The 17,511-nt window shown below is 38.1% G+C and overlaps 2 protein-coding genes and 2 long non-coding RNA genes across 4 annotated transcripts; 1 reads left to right on the top strand and 3 right to left on the bottom strand.

The window, feature by feature from the left end:
* Window positions 1–624: 624 nt before the first annotated feature.
* Window positions 625–4,568, bottom strand: tnfsf10 (TNF superfamily member 10). The gene is made up of 5 exons (XM_056738193.1): window positions 4,374–4,568; window positions 3,426–3,569; window positions 3,158–3,203; window positions 2,954–3,070; window positions 625–2,437 (listed from the first exon to the last, which is right to left on the bottom strand). The coding sequence occupies exons 1-5, from the start codon at window positions 4,494–4,496 to the stop codon at window positions 1,974–1,976; spliced, it is 894 nt and encodes a 297-aa protein (XP_056594171.1). The 5' UTR covers window positions 4,497–4,568; the 3' UTR covers window positions 625–1,973.
* A 931-nt stretch (window positions 4,569–5,499) lies between these two features.
* Window positions 5,500–13,590, top strand: LOC130413424 (uncharacterized). The gene is made up of 4 exons (XR_008905486.1): window positions 5,500–5,689; window positions 6,147–6,637; window positions 13,139–13,245; window positions 13,499–13,590. It is a non-coding gene; the product is annotated as an uncharacterized LOC130413424 (long non-coding RNA).
* Window positions 8,468–10,487, bottom strand: LOC130413423 (uncharacterized). Its single transcript, XR_008905485.1, has 3 exons — window positions 10,195–10,487; window positions 9,553–9,646; window positions 8,468–9,218 (listed from the first exon to the last, which is right to left on the bottom strand). It is a non-coding gene; the product is annotated as an uncharacterized LOC130413423 (long non-coding RNA).
* Window positions 13,591–14,807: 1,217 nt separating the features above from the next.
* LOC130413422 (neutral cholesterol ester hydrolase 1-like) lies at window positions 14,808–17,215 on the bottom strand. The gene is made up of 5 exons (XM_056738632.1): window positions 16,940–17,215; window positions 16,226–16,448; window positions 16,069–16,138; window positions 15,787–15,958; window positions 14,808–15,467 (listed from the first exon to the last, which is right to left on the bottom strand). The coding sequence occupies exons 1-5, from the start codon at window positions 17,075–17,077 to the stop codon at window positions 14,847–14,849; spliced, it is 1,224 nt and encodes a 407-aa protein (XP_056594610.1). The 5' UTR covers window positions 17,078–17,215; the 3' UTR covers window positions 14,808–14,846.
* Window positions 17,216–17,511: the final 296 nt, after the last annotated feature.

The raw sequence follows: 17,511 nt of genomic DNA, 5'->3' as shown, positions 1-17,511 counted from the left end.
GACATTTTATAAGTGCTTCTAATGAAATGATTTAATTCACAGTAAAATTGCAATGCAGGCAGAGCATCACATAAAATAACATCTATAAATAGTTGATAAAGGGATAGTTTACACATAATGAAATTATTAACTCTCCCTCTCGTCTTCTTTTCTTCCGCAGAACACTAAATAACATCAGCGCTACCCATTGACTAGCATTGGTTGTGTCCATACAATAGAAGTAGAGTACTTCCATTGTTTAGTGACCAACATTCTTTCTCAAAATATCTTCTTTTGTAGTCAGCAAAAGAAGTCATGCAGGTTTGAGATGACAAGGGGTTGACAAAGTGATGACAGACGTTGTTTTATGGGAGAACTATCACTTTCACTGGTGTCTGCAGTACCTTTAAAACCAAAAACACCCAAATTAATATTCTAAATTGAATGTTAAGGTTATTTAACACTGGTTTAACAAAGAACAATTGATGTATTGAAGGATAGTCTGATATGTAATCTAATAAGTCTATGGAGTGCTGTAATGCATTGGATTTCTGCCCAGTCATTGTATATTTGAACATACACCACAAGAGGGCGAAATGAAGAGAAAAGAACTATGACTGCATGATAGATAACCCAAATCAAAGCTGGAGTTATAGAGAAAAGTTTTATGATGCAATCAAAGGAAACATATTTTAGATTGTACATAAAATGGGTTTGATAAATGAAAAACAGGCACAGAAAGTAGATGATTCCTGTGGATAACAAAAACATTTTAAATATATTCATATTCTTGGATATGAGTCTCAAAAATGGATTCCATGCTGTCTATGTGACACAATCTTCAAATAAATCAGCAGTTAATGTTTGCGTGTAGGCACATATTTTACAATGATGAAAAACACGTCCAACAGCGGCAGTTGAATAAGACGTTGTTAAACTCCAAAAGCAATTATACAAAGGTGTACTTAAAGGGACAGTTCACCCAAAAAATACTTGCTTTTACTGAATATGTGGCATTTTCTTCTGTGGAACACAAAAGAAGATATTTTGAGAAATGTCTCAGTGGTTTTGTGTCCATACAACGGAACTCAATGGAGTCTTGAATTGATATTCACCAACATTGTGAAAATATATATTTTGTTGTGTTCTGCAGAGGAAAGTCAGGTGTGAAATGACTTAAGAGTGAATAAATGATAGAAGTTTTGTTTTAGGTGAATCTATCCCTTTAAAAGTGTCTAATCATGCGCACGTCAGACAACATATATGGTGAAAATGTTTACGCTGGTGTAAATGTGCATACAAACAATCTGTACAAAACAACCATATACTGTACAACATCACAGTGATTTTCACATTAATGTACAAGTCCTAAATTCACGAGTTCATAAAAATACAAAAACACGATAATAGTGCAGATATTGACACACAATACTGCACAAGTACAATCAATGCATGATTCGGAAAGAAACGTGAAGGTGCCTTAAAGCCAAAACAGCGAGAAACAGAAGTCTCGTGTGTTTAAAAACAAGCAGTTTATATTTGTTTTCACACATACTGCTACATGAAGTCACAGAAGAGAAGGTTGAAAGCCCCGCAGCTCGTCCCGAGGCACACTTGCTTTGAGTCACACCTTCCTTTTCCTGCCCGGACAGACGCCCCAGGTCCAAACAACCCGGCAAGCCCGCACTTTCCTCCGCCCCTCCAGGCAGACTTGATGAGTTTACGCTCCATTCGCGGTGCATTCCAACGCTAAACAACTGATTTATGATCAAACACGCTGGGCGAGCAATAAAAGCGTCACATGTTTGCCCCCTTCCCAGATCTCATCAATCACAGTTAACTGTTTTGGCAAGAGACGGCGCATCTCGGCAAACACGTCCAAATGTTTTGATGTGTCTGGCTGCCTTTCAAAGATCGTTCAGGTAAAAATGCCGAGCAAGCCGAGTCTTGTCATTCATCTCGAGTGCGTTTCTCACATCGTCTTACTGTTGCGTCTAGCTCACCAAGAACGCACCGAAAAAGCTTGACTTCTCGTCCATATCGATGGTGCTCACGTTGCTGACCGTCACGAACACTCTATCCCCCCCTCCGAGCTGAAAGAGGCCCGCTTGGTAGATGGAGTACAGCCCGTATTCCGTGTCACGTGACCAGCACGTCGTCCGGGCGTTCTTCATAAGCAATATGGGCACCGGGTACGAGCTCACTTTTTTATAAACGTACTGCAACATCGGTTTTCCCCGGACGGACTCGCCCGACGTGCCGTCCTCTTCCTCCTTGTCACTCTCCTCATCTTCTATAAGCGTGTGTTTGAAGTAAGTTTGCGAGTAGATGTAATACAGGCCCGCCTGCGGCACCACCAGTTCCCCGTCGCTTAACTCTACGTTCTGGAGAAACGCCAAACCCTTTTCAGACTCCCACGATTGGATCTTCTGGCCGTAGACCTTCCTGTTCGGTGGACCTGCATTGTCAAGCCAAATACAAGGATTATGGGTTGGGTTTGACAGAAAAGCCGTATTGTTTCAGCATTTGGCATAAGGGGCAGTTTGTTTCAAAGACGCGGCTCGAATTACAAACCAGATTTTGTTTTAGCCAAATAACCGTAGAGAGATGATGAAACAGCGACTGGAGAGACATCATAAATACGTCGTCTGCGCTACACAAAAGCTGTGAAGTGTTTTATGAGCTTCTTTTCAAGGAAGCCAGCATATAAACAAAGCACGCAGTCATTGTTCAAGATTTCTGTGTAGTTATGAAGAATTTTATCTGATTTGGACTTCATCCGATCTGTCCACTAGCTCGGTGCGGTTTATTTTGACTGTTCTCTCTATTGAACAGGTGAATGTGGACTCAGAGATTAAGATTTATTAGTAAGATTACGATTTAGAAACAAAAACTGCATGAGGTAAATGCCAACAAATCCCAGATCAAAGAGATAAGTTTGGTTTCATTATGCCTTTCTTGAAACGGGACTCACCTCCTGACTTATCGGTATCGGGTATATAACTGCCTGTCACGTGTGCTGCAATCTTGGGTCGAGGGGAATCGTCCTGGTCTTGGATCACCAGCGAGGGAAGAACCCTGGAGACTTCATCTGTTAAAAATCCAACACATATATTCAAAGTTTGTATTTGAGAACAAATAATCTTAATGCGTTTTGGCTCTTTAGGTTGCGAAATACCTTTGACCGCTGATGAAATTTCTTTCTGATAACGACTGGACATGGACTGTTGAACATAAGAAAAACATATATTGGAATGCAAACAGAACCGAGTTAAACATTTCAACAAAGAGAAATTCTTCTGCATGATTTCTTATTGGGCTTTGTATCTTAAGCTTAAAAGATGAAGAAAATTCCTGTATTAATTAAAAACCGAAAGACGAGCTTGGTCATAAATGAGCTCATTGTCTCCGGCTATATGACTTCATGGCCCCTCTGAAGCCGATACCTTTTCAATGAGAAAGTGGAGCTGTTGCGTGACCTGCCAGCAGGGGTCGTCTTTTTCCTCTTCCTTTAAATCCTCACCCTTTATAGCCCTGAGGTTGGCACGCATGAGACACGAAACACTGCTCTTTGAAAAAGTTTCTTTCATCTGTAAATAACAATCAAAGTCATATTGATTATATTAAAACGTGTGGTTTTAAGTATTACAACGTTTGCTTCACGATCCATTGAAAAATCAAAGCGCAGCTTTTCATATAAACCTCACGTCCCAGTTAAAATACACGCGATCGTTTGGCAAACATAACATTTATATATTATATGAACATAACTATCAAATGTCATTTTATCATACATGAAATTCAACAACGAGATCATAATAAAAATATATTTGTTTGCAGTGCATGCATTCATTCCTATAATAAATATCAGACTATTTGTACTAAATCGCTTCATTGCATGTATAAAACAATGTATTCTAATCGTAACTTCAACGAACCTTAAGTAACTTTGTGTAAATGCACAATTTAAACTCAGATTATATTTCCTTCACGTAAATAATCATATTTGCATACATAAAAACACAAAAAATATCTATCAAATCATAAATGCAAAAATCTCAATCATAACCTCCGACGTGCCAAAATTAACATCTTACGCTTGTTTATTTTTATTGCCGAGCTTTCGATTTTTTGTTTATGTGTTTTTGCATTAACCACATTGAATGTCCCGCTATTGCTCAACTTGCACTTCAAGCTCCACTGAGCGACCTGTTGGCATCTTTCCACCTAACAGAATGCAAGCACGAAAACCCCTGCAAACAACTCCGACCGTGAAGCCCTGCAAACATCATTCATTTATTCTGTAACATCCCTGTCGCGACAAAGCGATCAGAAAAACTTTGCAACGCATCTGCGTTTACGTAAAGCAAAAGCAAAAGGTATATGATCCTTACCGTCGACAGGACGTTGCTGAAATAAATGAACGTCACAGCCACGGCTATAGTTTGCAGGAGAATCGCAGCCAGCAGTAGAAGTCCGATGTACTGCATGCTGTGTGAGCCTGTCATGATGACCATTGCGTGTGTTCCCGCAGCTCGAGACAAAAGCTGAGCTGAATTCTTTCTTCTCTGTACATATGAAAAAAAACATGGAGGCGGGGCACCATAGACCAGCATATCAGGGAAACCGTGAACATTGTACTTTCCTGAAAACGCAGATCCTCTTTTGTTTTTGATTTTCTGAGCGGTGCGATAACTTTCTGTAACCTGAGTCGTTAGTAAATGCATCAGGTCCTATAACTTTGCATTGTAAAATTTGCTTCAAAAAAAGTATGCCTAACGTCTTTATTAGGATTCGCACGTTTTAAGCCTTAGTTTACAGTGTAGGCCTACGTTGTGGAAAACGCGACTGTGTTTGATTCTTACATGTGGTTGCAATCTGGTCCTATTAAGGACTTTGGGGGGTATTGCATGTATTGTGCATGATCTCGTGGGGCTGGACGTATTTTTGCTTTCTGATTTAAAGAGCTATTCTGTTACTGCCATAAGGTTGACAGGTTTTGGTGGGCCCCTTAAAAACTAAATTACAAGGTCCAAACGGCCAGACCGAGTTTCTTCCTGTTGTCCGAGCGTGTGTAGGTCCTTATGTATCATTTTACATGACAAAATGATGTGTTCGCATTCACAACACGACTTCTTCAACCCAAAGCCATTAGCAAATTTACAGCAAAAGTAGAACATTGGAACAAACCCTAACGTGTGTGATTAAAAGCAGAGCTGTTTTACAACGTCCCCATTTATGATCATTACGCTGCAGGACATAATAACTATATTATCTTGTTGCTTAACCTATAGGTGCCACGTGGAAGTAAATAATGATTAGACGTTTCTTCACATTAGTATTTACAGATGTTTTTAAAGTTAATGGTTCAGACCCAAGCACCGTCCCGCTCCACTGGCACCACAGCGAGCAACAAAATGTGCTTTTTTCATAGGCTTGTTTGTGCCAGATATGTCACGCTGAGATTAGATCAGCGGTTATGAATCAACAGCAGATGAACAGAGGTGACCAAACTGGCTTCGTCCTCGAGGATGTCGACTGGTCTTCCTTTTGAAAAAGTCAGCATAAAACAGAGCGTGAGATTTGAGATGAGGTGTTTAACTCGACTTTGTTTTATAGTTTATATTGTTGATGTTTCTTTTATTGCCACACATCTTTTATTTTGAATCCTTGAGGAGATATAAAAACAGACACAAAGGAGACAACCGTGGTAAGAGTACATAAATATCGCCCTCAGACTGTAATCTTATACTTTTCATTTAACAAATTGATATGCAAATAATCTGAGCACTATAAAGGGACAGTTCACTCAAAAATCTAAATTCTATCATTGATTCACCCTCGTGTCATTCAAAACCTGCATACGACTCCATGGAACACAATAGAAGATATTTAGAAAAATGTCTTTTGTGATCAACCTATGGAGGTCTATGTTGTTTGGTTACTAACGTTCTTCAAACTATCTTCTTTTGTTCACTGCAGAAGAAAGAAAGTCATACAGGTTTGAAAATAGTGTATAAAGTACAAGATACAACACAAAATGTTATTGCACGTAGAAGAATACATTGGTTTAAACCTCATTCTCGCTCATAATTCAAACATTTCTCATTGTTTCCACACCCATACTGTCTCATTCTGTGTTCTCTCCTTCGCTCTATCTCTGTCAGCCAGCTGTGTGTTCGTCTGCGGTCTCCGAAGGCCACGGTGTTGACACGTCTGTCCGACCCTGACTCATAGGCAACTTAAACAATGCAACAAGCAACTCCGATATGAACATTTCTGGCACAGTCAAGGTGGAAGGGAGGAGGGCGAACACAAAGGAGGAAAAAAAGAGCGGCAGGCGACCAGAGGACGGGCCGGAAACTTGGGATTTTCCAGCAAGAGAATGCGGAGGGCAGATTTGGCTGGGATTTTTTTAGCTGACGCCAAGAGAAGCAATAGCCAGTGAGTGACAAAATCATTGCTTAGGTTGACCCGACCGCATCAGCAGAATGATGGGCGTCTCTAGAGTGAGTGTTTGGGTTTTAGTGGATGTGGGGTGTTGGGGGGAGTGACTTTTGCCCATGAAACATGAGTGTGGAGCCGTGATTGACCGAAGTCCTCCCCGTCGACTCCCTTTATCTTGGAGCTGAATGTTTGAGAAACCGCGAGACACACAGTAAGCGATCTGACTTATAATTGTATCTGGAATGTAATAATGTAAATAAGAAAAGCCAAAAGGATAGACTTTGGGTGGGCTATTGTGACTTGGGTTTGTAAGCATACTTTTAAAAATAAATGCCATGTAAGCTTTTTTGGCTAAATATCCAAAGCCTTTCTGTTGCACAAAATGTTCTTTCACCAAATTAAAATGTTCTTTAGACTACATAAATGTAAGAATGAAAAGGTTCTTTTAAGAACAATGACTGAATGTTTTTTTGTGGAAACAGAATGGTTCATCTACATCATCGCTGTGAAAAACCTTTTGAAGCGCTTTTATAGTTAAGACGGCACTTACCCAGAGCACCTTAGTGACCACATTGCAAAACCCTTTCAACCACCCAGCACACCTTGCCAACCCCCTGGCAACGCCCTTGCAACCACTCACAAACCCTGTATAATGTCAGCCTGTTTTTTTGAGAGGCAACAACTGCTTTAAATCTAAATCTGAATGTAATTCTACTTGGCCAAAAACATGACGGCTGTTTCAAATCATTCACTTCTGTTAAATAATCTGATATCATTGTACGACTATGTGGCGTGAGCGCCAAGGCTGATAGGGCTGAATGCGAGAACTAACCATAAGATCCCCGAGTTTCTTTTCATCCTCAGGGATTTTAAAAACCAAGGGGCTGCAAAAACCTGGCCGCTGATAAATGTGCGATCATATCCGTTTGCAGAACATGGGGGGTTTCGTAGAGAGTTACAGGGTCTTGATTCAATGCTCCGTTGAGTTTGGAGAATACGGAATTTGGCTCGGAAAATGGGCCTTGAATTTAGGGGCCCCACTTTATCGTCCGAAAAAAAAGCAATCTTGTTAGTGTCAAATGCTCAAAAATGGAAAACAGCGGGGGAGGAAATGAAAAAGAGTTGGGGAGGTAAAATAGTTTGGGAGAGCTATAAAGTGGGGGGCTCACATCATATTCGGTCATGCTTAAGCCATGCCATTAAAGTGGCGTGAGACGTAAAGGTCAGGATAAAAGGGCGTATTGTGACATCACTTCTATGTTGGGAAAGGGAGATTCCCAAATTTCCCTCTGGGATGAGCAACGCCATGATGTTGCCATGTGGGAGGGATGCCTGCACTCGCTTCACTTCAAACCCATCGGTGCTTAAATCAAAGCATGTTTTTCTTATTTCAACTTTCAAGCAGACATGTTCTTCAGGTCAGAGATCTCTGAGAAAGTCCTCTTTCTGAGAAAGGAGGCGAAGACTCCTCTGATTTATGGAGATGTAAATGTTACGGGATACAGGGGTGTCGGGTGCTTTTAGATTTTGGCAGTCTTTCTCTGTTAAGTTTGAGTAGCTGCAAAAGCCAAATGGTCATTCGTGGGTGGGGTGTGATAGATGATCTAAACTCCAAACACCAAATCAGACACGTCGTCAGAAAAATGGTGCTTCAGAATGTCTCCTTATGGGCTTTGGGGGTCTGAACGATGTGTCTTAGTAAAGATATAAAGTGTGGATGAAAACTGCTTTTTAGGTTGTTTGAGGGTTGTTATGAGTGTTTGCCAGGTATTCGGGTTGATTTTAAGCACTCTGCTGTGTGATTGGTGGAGTGTTCAGGGTGGTAAGATACTTCCCAGTGGGCAATTGATGTTAAATAGACATCAAATTGACGTCAAACATCGGCATCAAAGAATTGGTCAAAAATGCAAATCAAATCGATGTCAAAATTTGACATCAAATTGACATCAAGTTTTGACGTTAATTTGATTAGCAATTTCTTTTACATTTTTTAACAAATTGATGTCCTATTCTAGACCAATAAATAATGAAACAACAGTACTTAATGTAAGACATGTTTTATTAAATACAATCAGCTACAATTCCAGAAATTTAAAATGTTCTTAAACCACTAATAAATATAAAATCCTCCTTGAATTACTTTTTAATTAAATATTAACATTTAAATTGATATATAAATATTAAGTGATCTGGAAAAAGCCATCACATGACAAAATTGTACATATTACAGGTTTTGATATCATATGAAAGCTCTCAAGCCCTTTCCATTTGTTAAAAACATTTACATTTACGTGTAGTTATTTAGCAGACGCTTTTATCCAAAGCGACTTACAGTGCACTTATTACAGGGACAATCCCCCTGGAGCAACGGGGAGTAAAGTGTCTTGCTCAAGGACACAGTGGTGGTGGCTACTAGGATAGAACCAGCAACCTTTTGATTTACCAGTTCAGTGGTTTAACCCACTAGACCACCCACTCCATAAAAACAATTTGTAAATTAAATAAAAACAGTTTTGGAAAGGGCTTAATAGCTTTCATATGATACTAAAACCAGTATTTTTTATTTCACCATGTGATGGGTTTTCCCAGATCATATCCCAAATGAACAAAAATAATTTTGATAAACAATTGGCTTAAGGCCTACTTATTCAGAATCTGAACACACATCAATCGCCGATTTCCCCTTTTGTCGTCCCATACCCCCACATCTATCGGGAGCAGACCGGAGATTTTTTAGCTGTATTTTTTTATTTCAGCCTCTGATAATGAAGGTTTGGACTGCTGTAGTGCACCTAAATGAAGATGAAACCACAATTAGCACACCTTTTAAGACATTAAAATATACCTAACATTTTTCAGCAACCATCACTTGTACATAGAAGTTAATGCAAGTTGCTGCTCTTAAATGTTTATTAACACTAAGATGTTCCCAGGTTTAAATAAGTATCTGTTAAATTTAGAAATGTGCACTACTTGCAAATATTTAAGAGTTGTTAAATGTTTTAAATGTGTCAGTTTACTAAGATAAGATTGTAATTTAAGCATTACATGTTTAATTTACTTAAAATGTAGCATATGTTGATAGACACTACATCCTCTAATCATACAAGAAAAGTAATGTAGTACCTATTATAACACGACATAGCCGTGTTTTCCAAAGGCCTTCTTCATTCCTGAGCCATCCATATTCATTGTTGACATCAATTTGTTTGTAAGAATTCTGAAAAAAAAGACAACCATATCAGTATTCAATGATTGTTAAGATTGTTGAACAATACAACTAAGTGACCAGAACAGCTGAGAAGTTTTCCTTTGAGCACAGTAACACAAATTGTCATTGAACCAGCTTTTGGTACCTTTAGTAGTGTGGGCTGGTCCTGCTTGACACAGTGGACCTTCTACCAGGACATTTTAGAACACATCAGTGTGTATCAAATTATGAATTATAATTATGGGTATGTTTCGCTTTGTCGCATAGCATCGGTAAAGAGATTCAAATGAGGGCATTTTTATTTTATCCTAATATTAATTGCAAAACTAACATTACTCACTGACATTTCTAAATCGTTAACTCAACGTTACACGCTTAATGGATCGCACATTAACATTACCTCAGAAATCTTCACGGTACTTCTGGCGGGATATTTCAACTCACCAGATTCTAATATATCGCCAAGTCATATATTTCATCAAAACACAATCTTCTAGGTTTTCAAAGTTACCCAATATATATCGTATTTTTTATTTCATGAGACGTTTATTACTCACCTGATAAAAAGCGACAACCTTCTCCAATGCTTCGACCGCATAGCAAACACTGGCCTCTACGCAAGACGTGATGACGTACGTTTCAACGGTCAACGTAGTAAATCCTCCAAATATTTTTATAAATTTTATATTTTTACGTGTATGTATAAAATAATATGTTATACTACATTTGCATCAAATTTCACACAAAAAATAAATTAATTGTTGTAGTCCATTCACTAACTTCAGCTGCTGAGAAACCCGGAAATGTGAAATAGGCCATGGCGCCGTCTACAGGTGGTATTAAGAAATACATAAGACAGATAATAAATGGGCATTAAAACTACAGAGAATGAATGGGCATTGTAGGCCCAACATTTTTCATAATAAAATTAATGATTAATTAATGATTATTAATAAAAATTAAGGAAAAATAAAAATTTATAAAAAATAATAAAAAAGTTATAAGAGTTTTTTGACTAAAATGAACATGAAGTTGTAATACTGTAAAAATGGTACATACATTATAAGGTATTACAATTTTATGAGTATTTTCAATTACAGCAATGTTTTTCTAATTTTACAGTAATATAATATCACTATAAATAACCAAAATAAGGAAACATAATACTTTATGTGGGGTTACAGCAAAAATGCTGCTTTTGTTTTTAATATTTTAAATTGTAATTACATCTGAATGTATTATTGGCAAATCAGTATATTTTCTTGTAAAATTTAACAATCACTGTTTCCTTTTATTTCAGCATGAGTATTTACATACTTTTAAAAAAAGTGTTTTTTACCACAGAAGTTACAGCAGTCCACTTTCATGTACAAATCCAACAACTGCTTCAAAAGATGTGACAAATAGATGCATTTTGAGGGGCCAGTTAGAAGAAAAATGCTATTTCAACTGGATTTACATTGATGTCAATATGATGTCAATACAACATCAAATGAATGCCTATAATGCAACGTTGATTTGACGTCATTTCAATGTCAAACATATTGGGCTATACTTACATTAACCAATTTCAGTATGGGATAAACCTCATATTTTCACCTCATTAAAAACCTTGAAGAATTTAATGTATGATTTGAATTTGAAATGATGTGGTGCACCATCTTGATCAAATCTTGTCTGAAATTTGACGTCAAATTGACATCGAGGTGCCCGCTGGGTTGCTGCAGGAACATTGTATTGCTCAGATATTGCTCTTCCATAGCTCAGAGAATGTTAAGGTTTATATTGAAATCTTCAGTAATATTGACTTTTGATTGCAGATTTGACCGACCTGAGTTTTTGAGAACTTTTCTTTAATTGTAATGTCTCAGGCATTTGTGAATTTTCTGGGTCTTTTCCTCAGGACAAATATCAGATTTAGATATTTAAGAGAGATTTAAGTTTCCATTTGTTCCCTATTTAATGTCATTGATATCTGTGAGAAATAATTGAGATATTGATATTAAAACATTCTCTTATTCTTTCTTATGGGTTCAAAGGGTCAAAAGAGACTCAGCTTAACAATTTGGGTTACGTTTCATGTTTGTACTTCAAAAAGTGCAGAATGAGTAATGCCACAATTTTAGCCTAAAAAAAGAACATTTATTGTTGCTTTTTAACAGACATTACTGTTAATCCTATACAACACGTTGTTGTGCAAAATTCTAAATGGCCTTAAAAACATTTGAACAATGTTAGGTTTGGCGTGTGTAAATCCTTTTACGTATGTTTGAGCAAAAGCACCAAAGAAATTCAGCTTTCAGAAACCCATTGAGAGAACAGTAACTGTCTTTGTTATAATGAAATGACTGACAGAAGTAAACACAGGCTTTTAATGTGTGTGTGAGTCAGTGTCTAGCTGCCTCGTATGTCAAAATCTTGCAGGAATACTCCACAACTGACCGTACAAAAACACAGAGCAACAAAAAGCTTGGCTTCTTGCAAGCAACAGCCCTTAAATTCAGGAAGCTATGAACAATGTAAAAAGATAACATTCCTTCTTGCACTAGGTATGTGAACCGCCGCGTTCACATCGGCCTCCTTCGGTTTTGTTTTCTTTTGAAATTACCTGAGAGCTTTCTTTGATTAATCATTTACTCCTCGCCTTACACACGCCACAGTAACAGGAAACAAACGCTGGCATGAAAATCTCTTCCTGAAGGCAACTTACGCAAAGTTTAAAAGTGTCTCAGGTTATGTGGCTGCCGGGAACAGGAAGGACCTCGCACTTTGCCATCGGGCTGTTTGAGATCAAGTTTGATCATGTGACACGATCAGTCGCAATTAATATCGGAGTGGCTTGAGATAAAAACATCTCTGCTGTTTCACAGAGGTGTTTCTGTCACTGCATGAAAGACAACAGGTTATTCCAGTCAGCAAAGTACGTTCAGTCCGGCCTGCAGGCGAACTGTCTTAAACTCAATAAGAATAAAATCCACCCTGCTGTCACGGTTGTATGTGAAACTAACTGAACTTAAAGTAAAAACATCACGAGCATCAAATCCATTCAAAGGAATCCAACAAGTTGAATAAACCAAAAATCTTTGTGCTTTTCAAAAAAATTAAGACACATGTTTTGTTTTGTTTGTTTAGTTCTGTTTTGTTTTTACTGATTTCGGAGAACGGGTCACATCCAGACGAAATGGAATGTTCTAAAATTGTTAGAGTTTTGTCTCAATTCAATATGAACTGTGATGTTTCATCTAATCGTTTGTTCCCAGAAATACAAAATAGCTACAAATGAGTTATTTGCTCATTTCAACTTTCTTTCATCACTTTAACTTTGTTGTGACTTGTCTCCCAAAAATGACTTTATTCTGAAGAAAACAAAAAAAGATATTTTGAAGAATGTTGTTAATTTGCACCAATTTACGTTTAACTGGCTTTTTTTGTCCATACAATAGAAGTGAATGTTGTTCGGTTAATAACATTCTTCAAAATAGCTTCTGTTTTGTTTTGCAGGAGAAAGATAGTCATACTGCTTTGAAATGATAAATGATGACAACTATCACTTCAAGCAGTTCAAGCTTATTTTTCTAAGTTACATCAACAGCTTGACAACATTTACAGTAAGTTAAAACGACTTGTAAAGCCTATTTGATTGTACTTAAAAACTAAAGGAAGCAAAAATGTGTGTATACAGCATTTGAATAGTAAAGTTCACAATAAGTTTAAGTAGAATTGTTTGCATTCATATTGAACCTCTTCTTGAATAAAAACATGATTTTCTTTACAAATCTACGCATGGATTGTGACATCATTGAGATCTCTTCTGAAACTCGAGTAAAGACACGTGTGAAATTGCTTGGGTCTTTTTCTCAGGGGAAAAATCAGAGAAACAAGAGACTTCGCAACAGTATCCTTTTTTCTGTCAATCTTTTATTGTGTAGCCAAGGAATCCTACAATCAAGACAAACTGTTTCAAAACAAATGTTTGATTTTAAAAGGTATCAAAAAAAAACTCATAGTCTAACCCTCCCCTAAAAAACAACAATATCAGGGCTTCTCATGCTAAACATATTTGAAAGATGATTCCAGTATCTGTTTTGGTAACTGGCATGCAGAATGCTTGCAGCACAACAACAGCTGTCAAGAAGAAATGTTGCTTAATGTTTTGCTAAAATACATTATATATTTGTTTGTGTATTTATAAAAGCAAAACTCGAAACACATTTCTTTACCCTGAGAATAACGGTACAGTTTGTTAAACACCAAAATCGATTACGGTCCCCAAACTCTCAATAAGAGGAAATTGTCAAAGCGCACTAACAACGCAAGTTCCCACAGGTGAGTAGAAAAACAGCGAGCACCAGCATTCCACTGCGCTTATCTGCACCCCCGGCGTTTCCCATGCGCAAACAGTGATGGATAGCTTCCCTCCACAGCTCCCTTGCAGCTCATGTTTCTTTAAAGCACCATACTGCTCCGTTTTAAGGAAATTCCCTTTTGTCAAAACTGCTGACTGCCAACAGCGAAGAAACTGCCAAAGACATTCTACATCTCCCAGACCGAAGTAGAACATTTTTCCCAAAAGTGTTGTATTTTAACAGATACGAGCTATAAGTAAACATGTTGATGTGCTTTAGAGAGAAGATTTTATGGCTCGCTTTACAGGGTATTTATGGAAGATATATATAATTTTGTTGGAAAAGAGAATGTACTAAGAAAATATAATCTTGAATATTTAATTCAAGCATATGTATAACACTGAAAAATGTATAATAATCTAGTTTCGGGGTCCAAAATATCCTTTTATGAAATGTAATAGATCAGTTTAGCATTGTGGAAATCATCTAGATTTCCCTGCATTTGAGTATGTACGTAACACATTCAAATCTGTGAAAATGTAAAGGTATTAAAATGTATGCATATGAAAATAAGCGCCCCATTTTATACTGTAGATCAGTTTAGCATTGCATAAATCATTTAGATATCACACTAAGGTATTAAATAAAGTTTGATCAAAAAATGTAATTGTGTGCCTAACACCCTAAGTAGCAGCTCTCAAACCAACTGGTTTCATCCCATAATTAATTCTTACTGCAACAGCAAGTGTAAGGTACTGAAACATTTTCTGCAGCATCAGGTTTAGTTCTTTACAAATTGCTATTAAATACAAAAACAATTTGGCAACGTTTAAAATGCAAATTTAATTAGTCAAAAACCCCTCCTACAGGTTCTCCTTCAACCATCGGATGAAGTTTCCAAAGCTTCGCAATGCAACCGTGAACGGAGTGGGCGAGAACGCAAAACTTGTGCATCCATGAAAACCATCTTCATAGTGATCAATGGTGACGGCGACTCCAGCCTCCTCCAGTCGCCTGCCGTACATCAGTCCATCGTCTCTCAGCACGTCAAGCTCACAGGTCATGATATAAGTGGGTGGCACAGCTTTCAACACCTCCTGTGCAGCTAGTAAAGGAGAAGCTCTCACATCCAGCATAAACTTTTGAATCTGGACCATCTTTGGGTCACCCTGCAGCGGAACCACAGGCTTAAAGTTCTTCTGAACGGACAGCGGAAGAAGCCGGGTCCAGTTGATCTTAGCTTTGGCTGCTGCTATCTCCTGGCTCTGATTCAGAGCTAAGTGCCTGTTCGCCAGCAAAGAAGGAACAAGTGCCTGAGACCCATTAAAGTACTCCAGGACAAAGCGGGCCAGGAGGGGAGCGTTCAGGATGGGCATATTGTGATTTTGCTGGTGGGAGGGCGTGTTGAAGTCCAGGGACTGGAGAACGGGGTAGAGGAGGGCCTGAACTTTAAACTTAGTGGGTGCACTTGCATCTAAGGCCATCTGTAAGGACACGGACCAATATCATTATTTTATATACATTTCATATATTTATTGTAGTTATACATACAGTACTTATATACAGTCTATCCATCCATTAGTCTATTCATTTATAATTAAAACCTTTAATGCAACATTACTAACATAAAAAAACACAGACAAAGTAACCTCCTTTTCGGGCAATTTCAATGCACATATAAACAAACAAATATTTATTCTTTCATTCTATATCTCTGTTAACCACAATAACGAACTAATCTGTGTATTAGGACGCATTTGGCAATGTAGACACCTGAAGGGATTTCTGACTTTAGCTCAATACCTGATGGGTGACAGCAGCGGCTAGGTTCCCCCCAGCGCTGTCTCCTGACACGGCCACTCTTTCTGGGTCTATAGAGTACCGATCAAGCACCTCCGCTGTCAGGATACGTTTGGAGGCCTCGAGAGCATCATTGTACTGATCTGGGAAACGTGCCTCTGGGGCTAGACGGTACCTAAACATATAGATTAAAAAATGGGTTATTAACTTAATTATGACCTGTGAAGGTGTATCTATAAAATAATGTTATAGACCACATCCAAGAAACTGCTGAGCATTTCTTACTCGACAGATATAACGACTGCATCCAATTCTTCAGCCATCCGTCTACACTGCGAGTCGTACGACTTCATCTCTTGAAGCAGAAAGAGAGATTCAACAGATTACACTACAGATCATCTGACATTCTGTACAAGGTTGTATTGGTTTTTGCGTCACCTACTTGCACTACCAAGTGTCCATCCACCTCCATGAAAATAGACCACACCTCTTTTTAAGTGGCCTGCTAAAGTGGTTTCAAACACTCGGGCATGTACTCCAGCAAAGGACGCGTCTCTGACACGGACGCCCGGGCTAGACTGTGCGCTCTCTATCTCATTCCATGCCATGAAGTATTTAACAAAAGCGAAGGGATGACTCAGTCCCATATCGTGAGCTAAAAAACTCTGAAAAAGATCATAGAGCGGATCATAGGTCTGCAAATCCCTGTAGGAAAATAGAACGTGTCCACATTGCCTGTAAATTAAAAGCTTCATGGAGTTATAAACACACACATCACACATGTGTCCATGCTGAAAAATTCAATGGAAATTCTAATGGTTTCCATTACAAAAATCACCTGTTTAACATTAAACCCACATGTTCTGTCATTCTAGTGTGTTTTAGGCCTCATTCCAGTAAGATGTTTTGTCGGTTCCCTTCAGCCAGATCAGATGAGTAACACATTAAGTTTACCAGTAGACACCCACAGAGACCATTATAGATTCCATATAAATCAATGCATTTCCTTATATAATACATTAGAATTTATGTCATGTTGTCTATTGTATTTCTTTTTATTCAGCAGAAGTGTGCTTGCTTGTATCCACTGATAGAATTTATTTGACAACAATTGCTGTACGTATGAATACCAATGCAAACCAATAATAACTCTTACCACGTCCATTATGCTACGTATTACTGCATCCGTAAACAAGAGCGTCCATGGCTCTGATACATTGCTGGGCAGAGGGATATGAACGTAATAAGCGACTGCTATTGACACTAATATCGTCCCGAACAAAATTGGTCGCATTTTTAATGCTCTTCAATGCTCAAAAAGGTGGACCGATAAAAGAAACGTGAGTGTTAACAAAATGCGTGTGTGACACCTGTGCGTTGCCTGCGGGGAGCGGAGTATGAACGTAACTTACAGCGAATTATATAATAAAGGTTCTCTCGTAAGACGTAAATTATCGTTTTAATCATTCGATGTTGCGTTTGTATACGAAATTTGTATTAGATGTGTCAAGTTGTTTTACTGTGTTTGTTGTCTGTATATTTAGACACGTTAGGTCCGTAAGTGCATTTCTATCCAGTGGCACCGAGAGATCAGAAGTATGCTTTAATTTGAATGTTTTGATGTAGCATGAGTTGTGGGGATATTTAGTGAAAGAACGAACGATCATTCGTTCCATATTAGCGCTCCCGTAACTGTAGTTTATTTGTGCGCCGGCTTTTATTTTGAAA

The sequence above is a fragment of the Triplophysa dalaica genome, chromosome 23, assembly GCF_015846415.1.
Source record: "Triplophysa dalaica isolate WHDGS20190420 chromosome 23, ASM1584641v1, whole genome shotgun sequence".
In the NCBI taxonomy this organism is placed as follows: Eukaryota; Metazoa; Chordata; class Actinopteri; order Cypriniformes; family Nemacheilidae; genus Triplophysa; species Triplophysa dalaica.
This window is presented reverse-complemented; position numbering and strand designations above follow the sequence as displayed.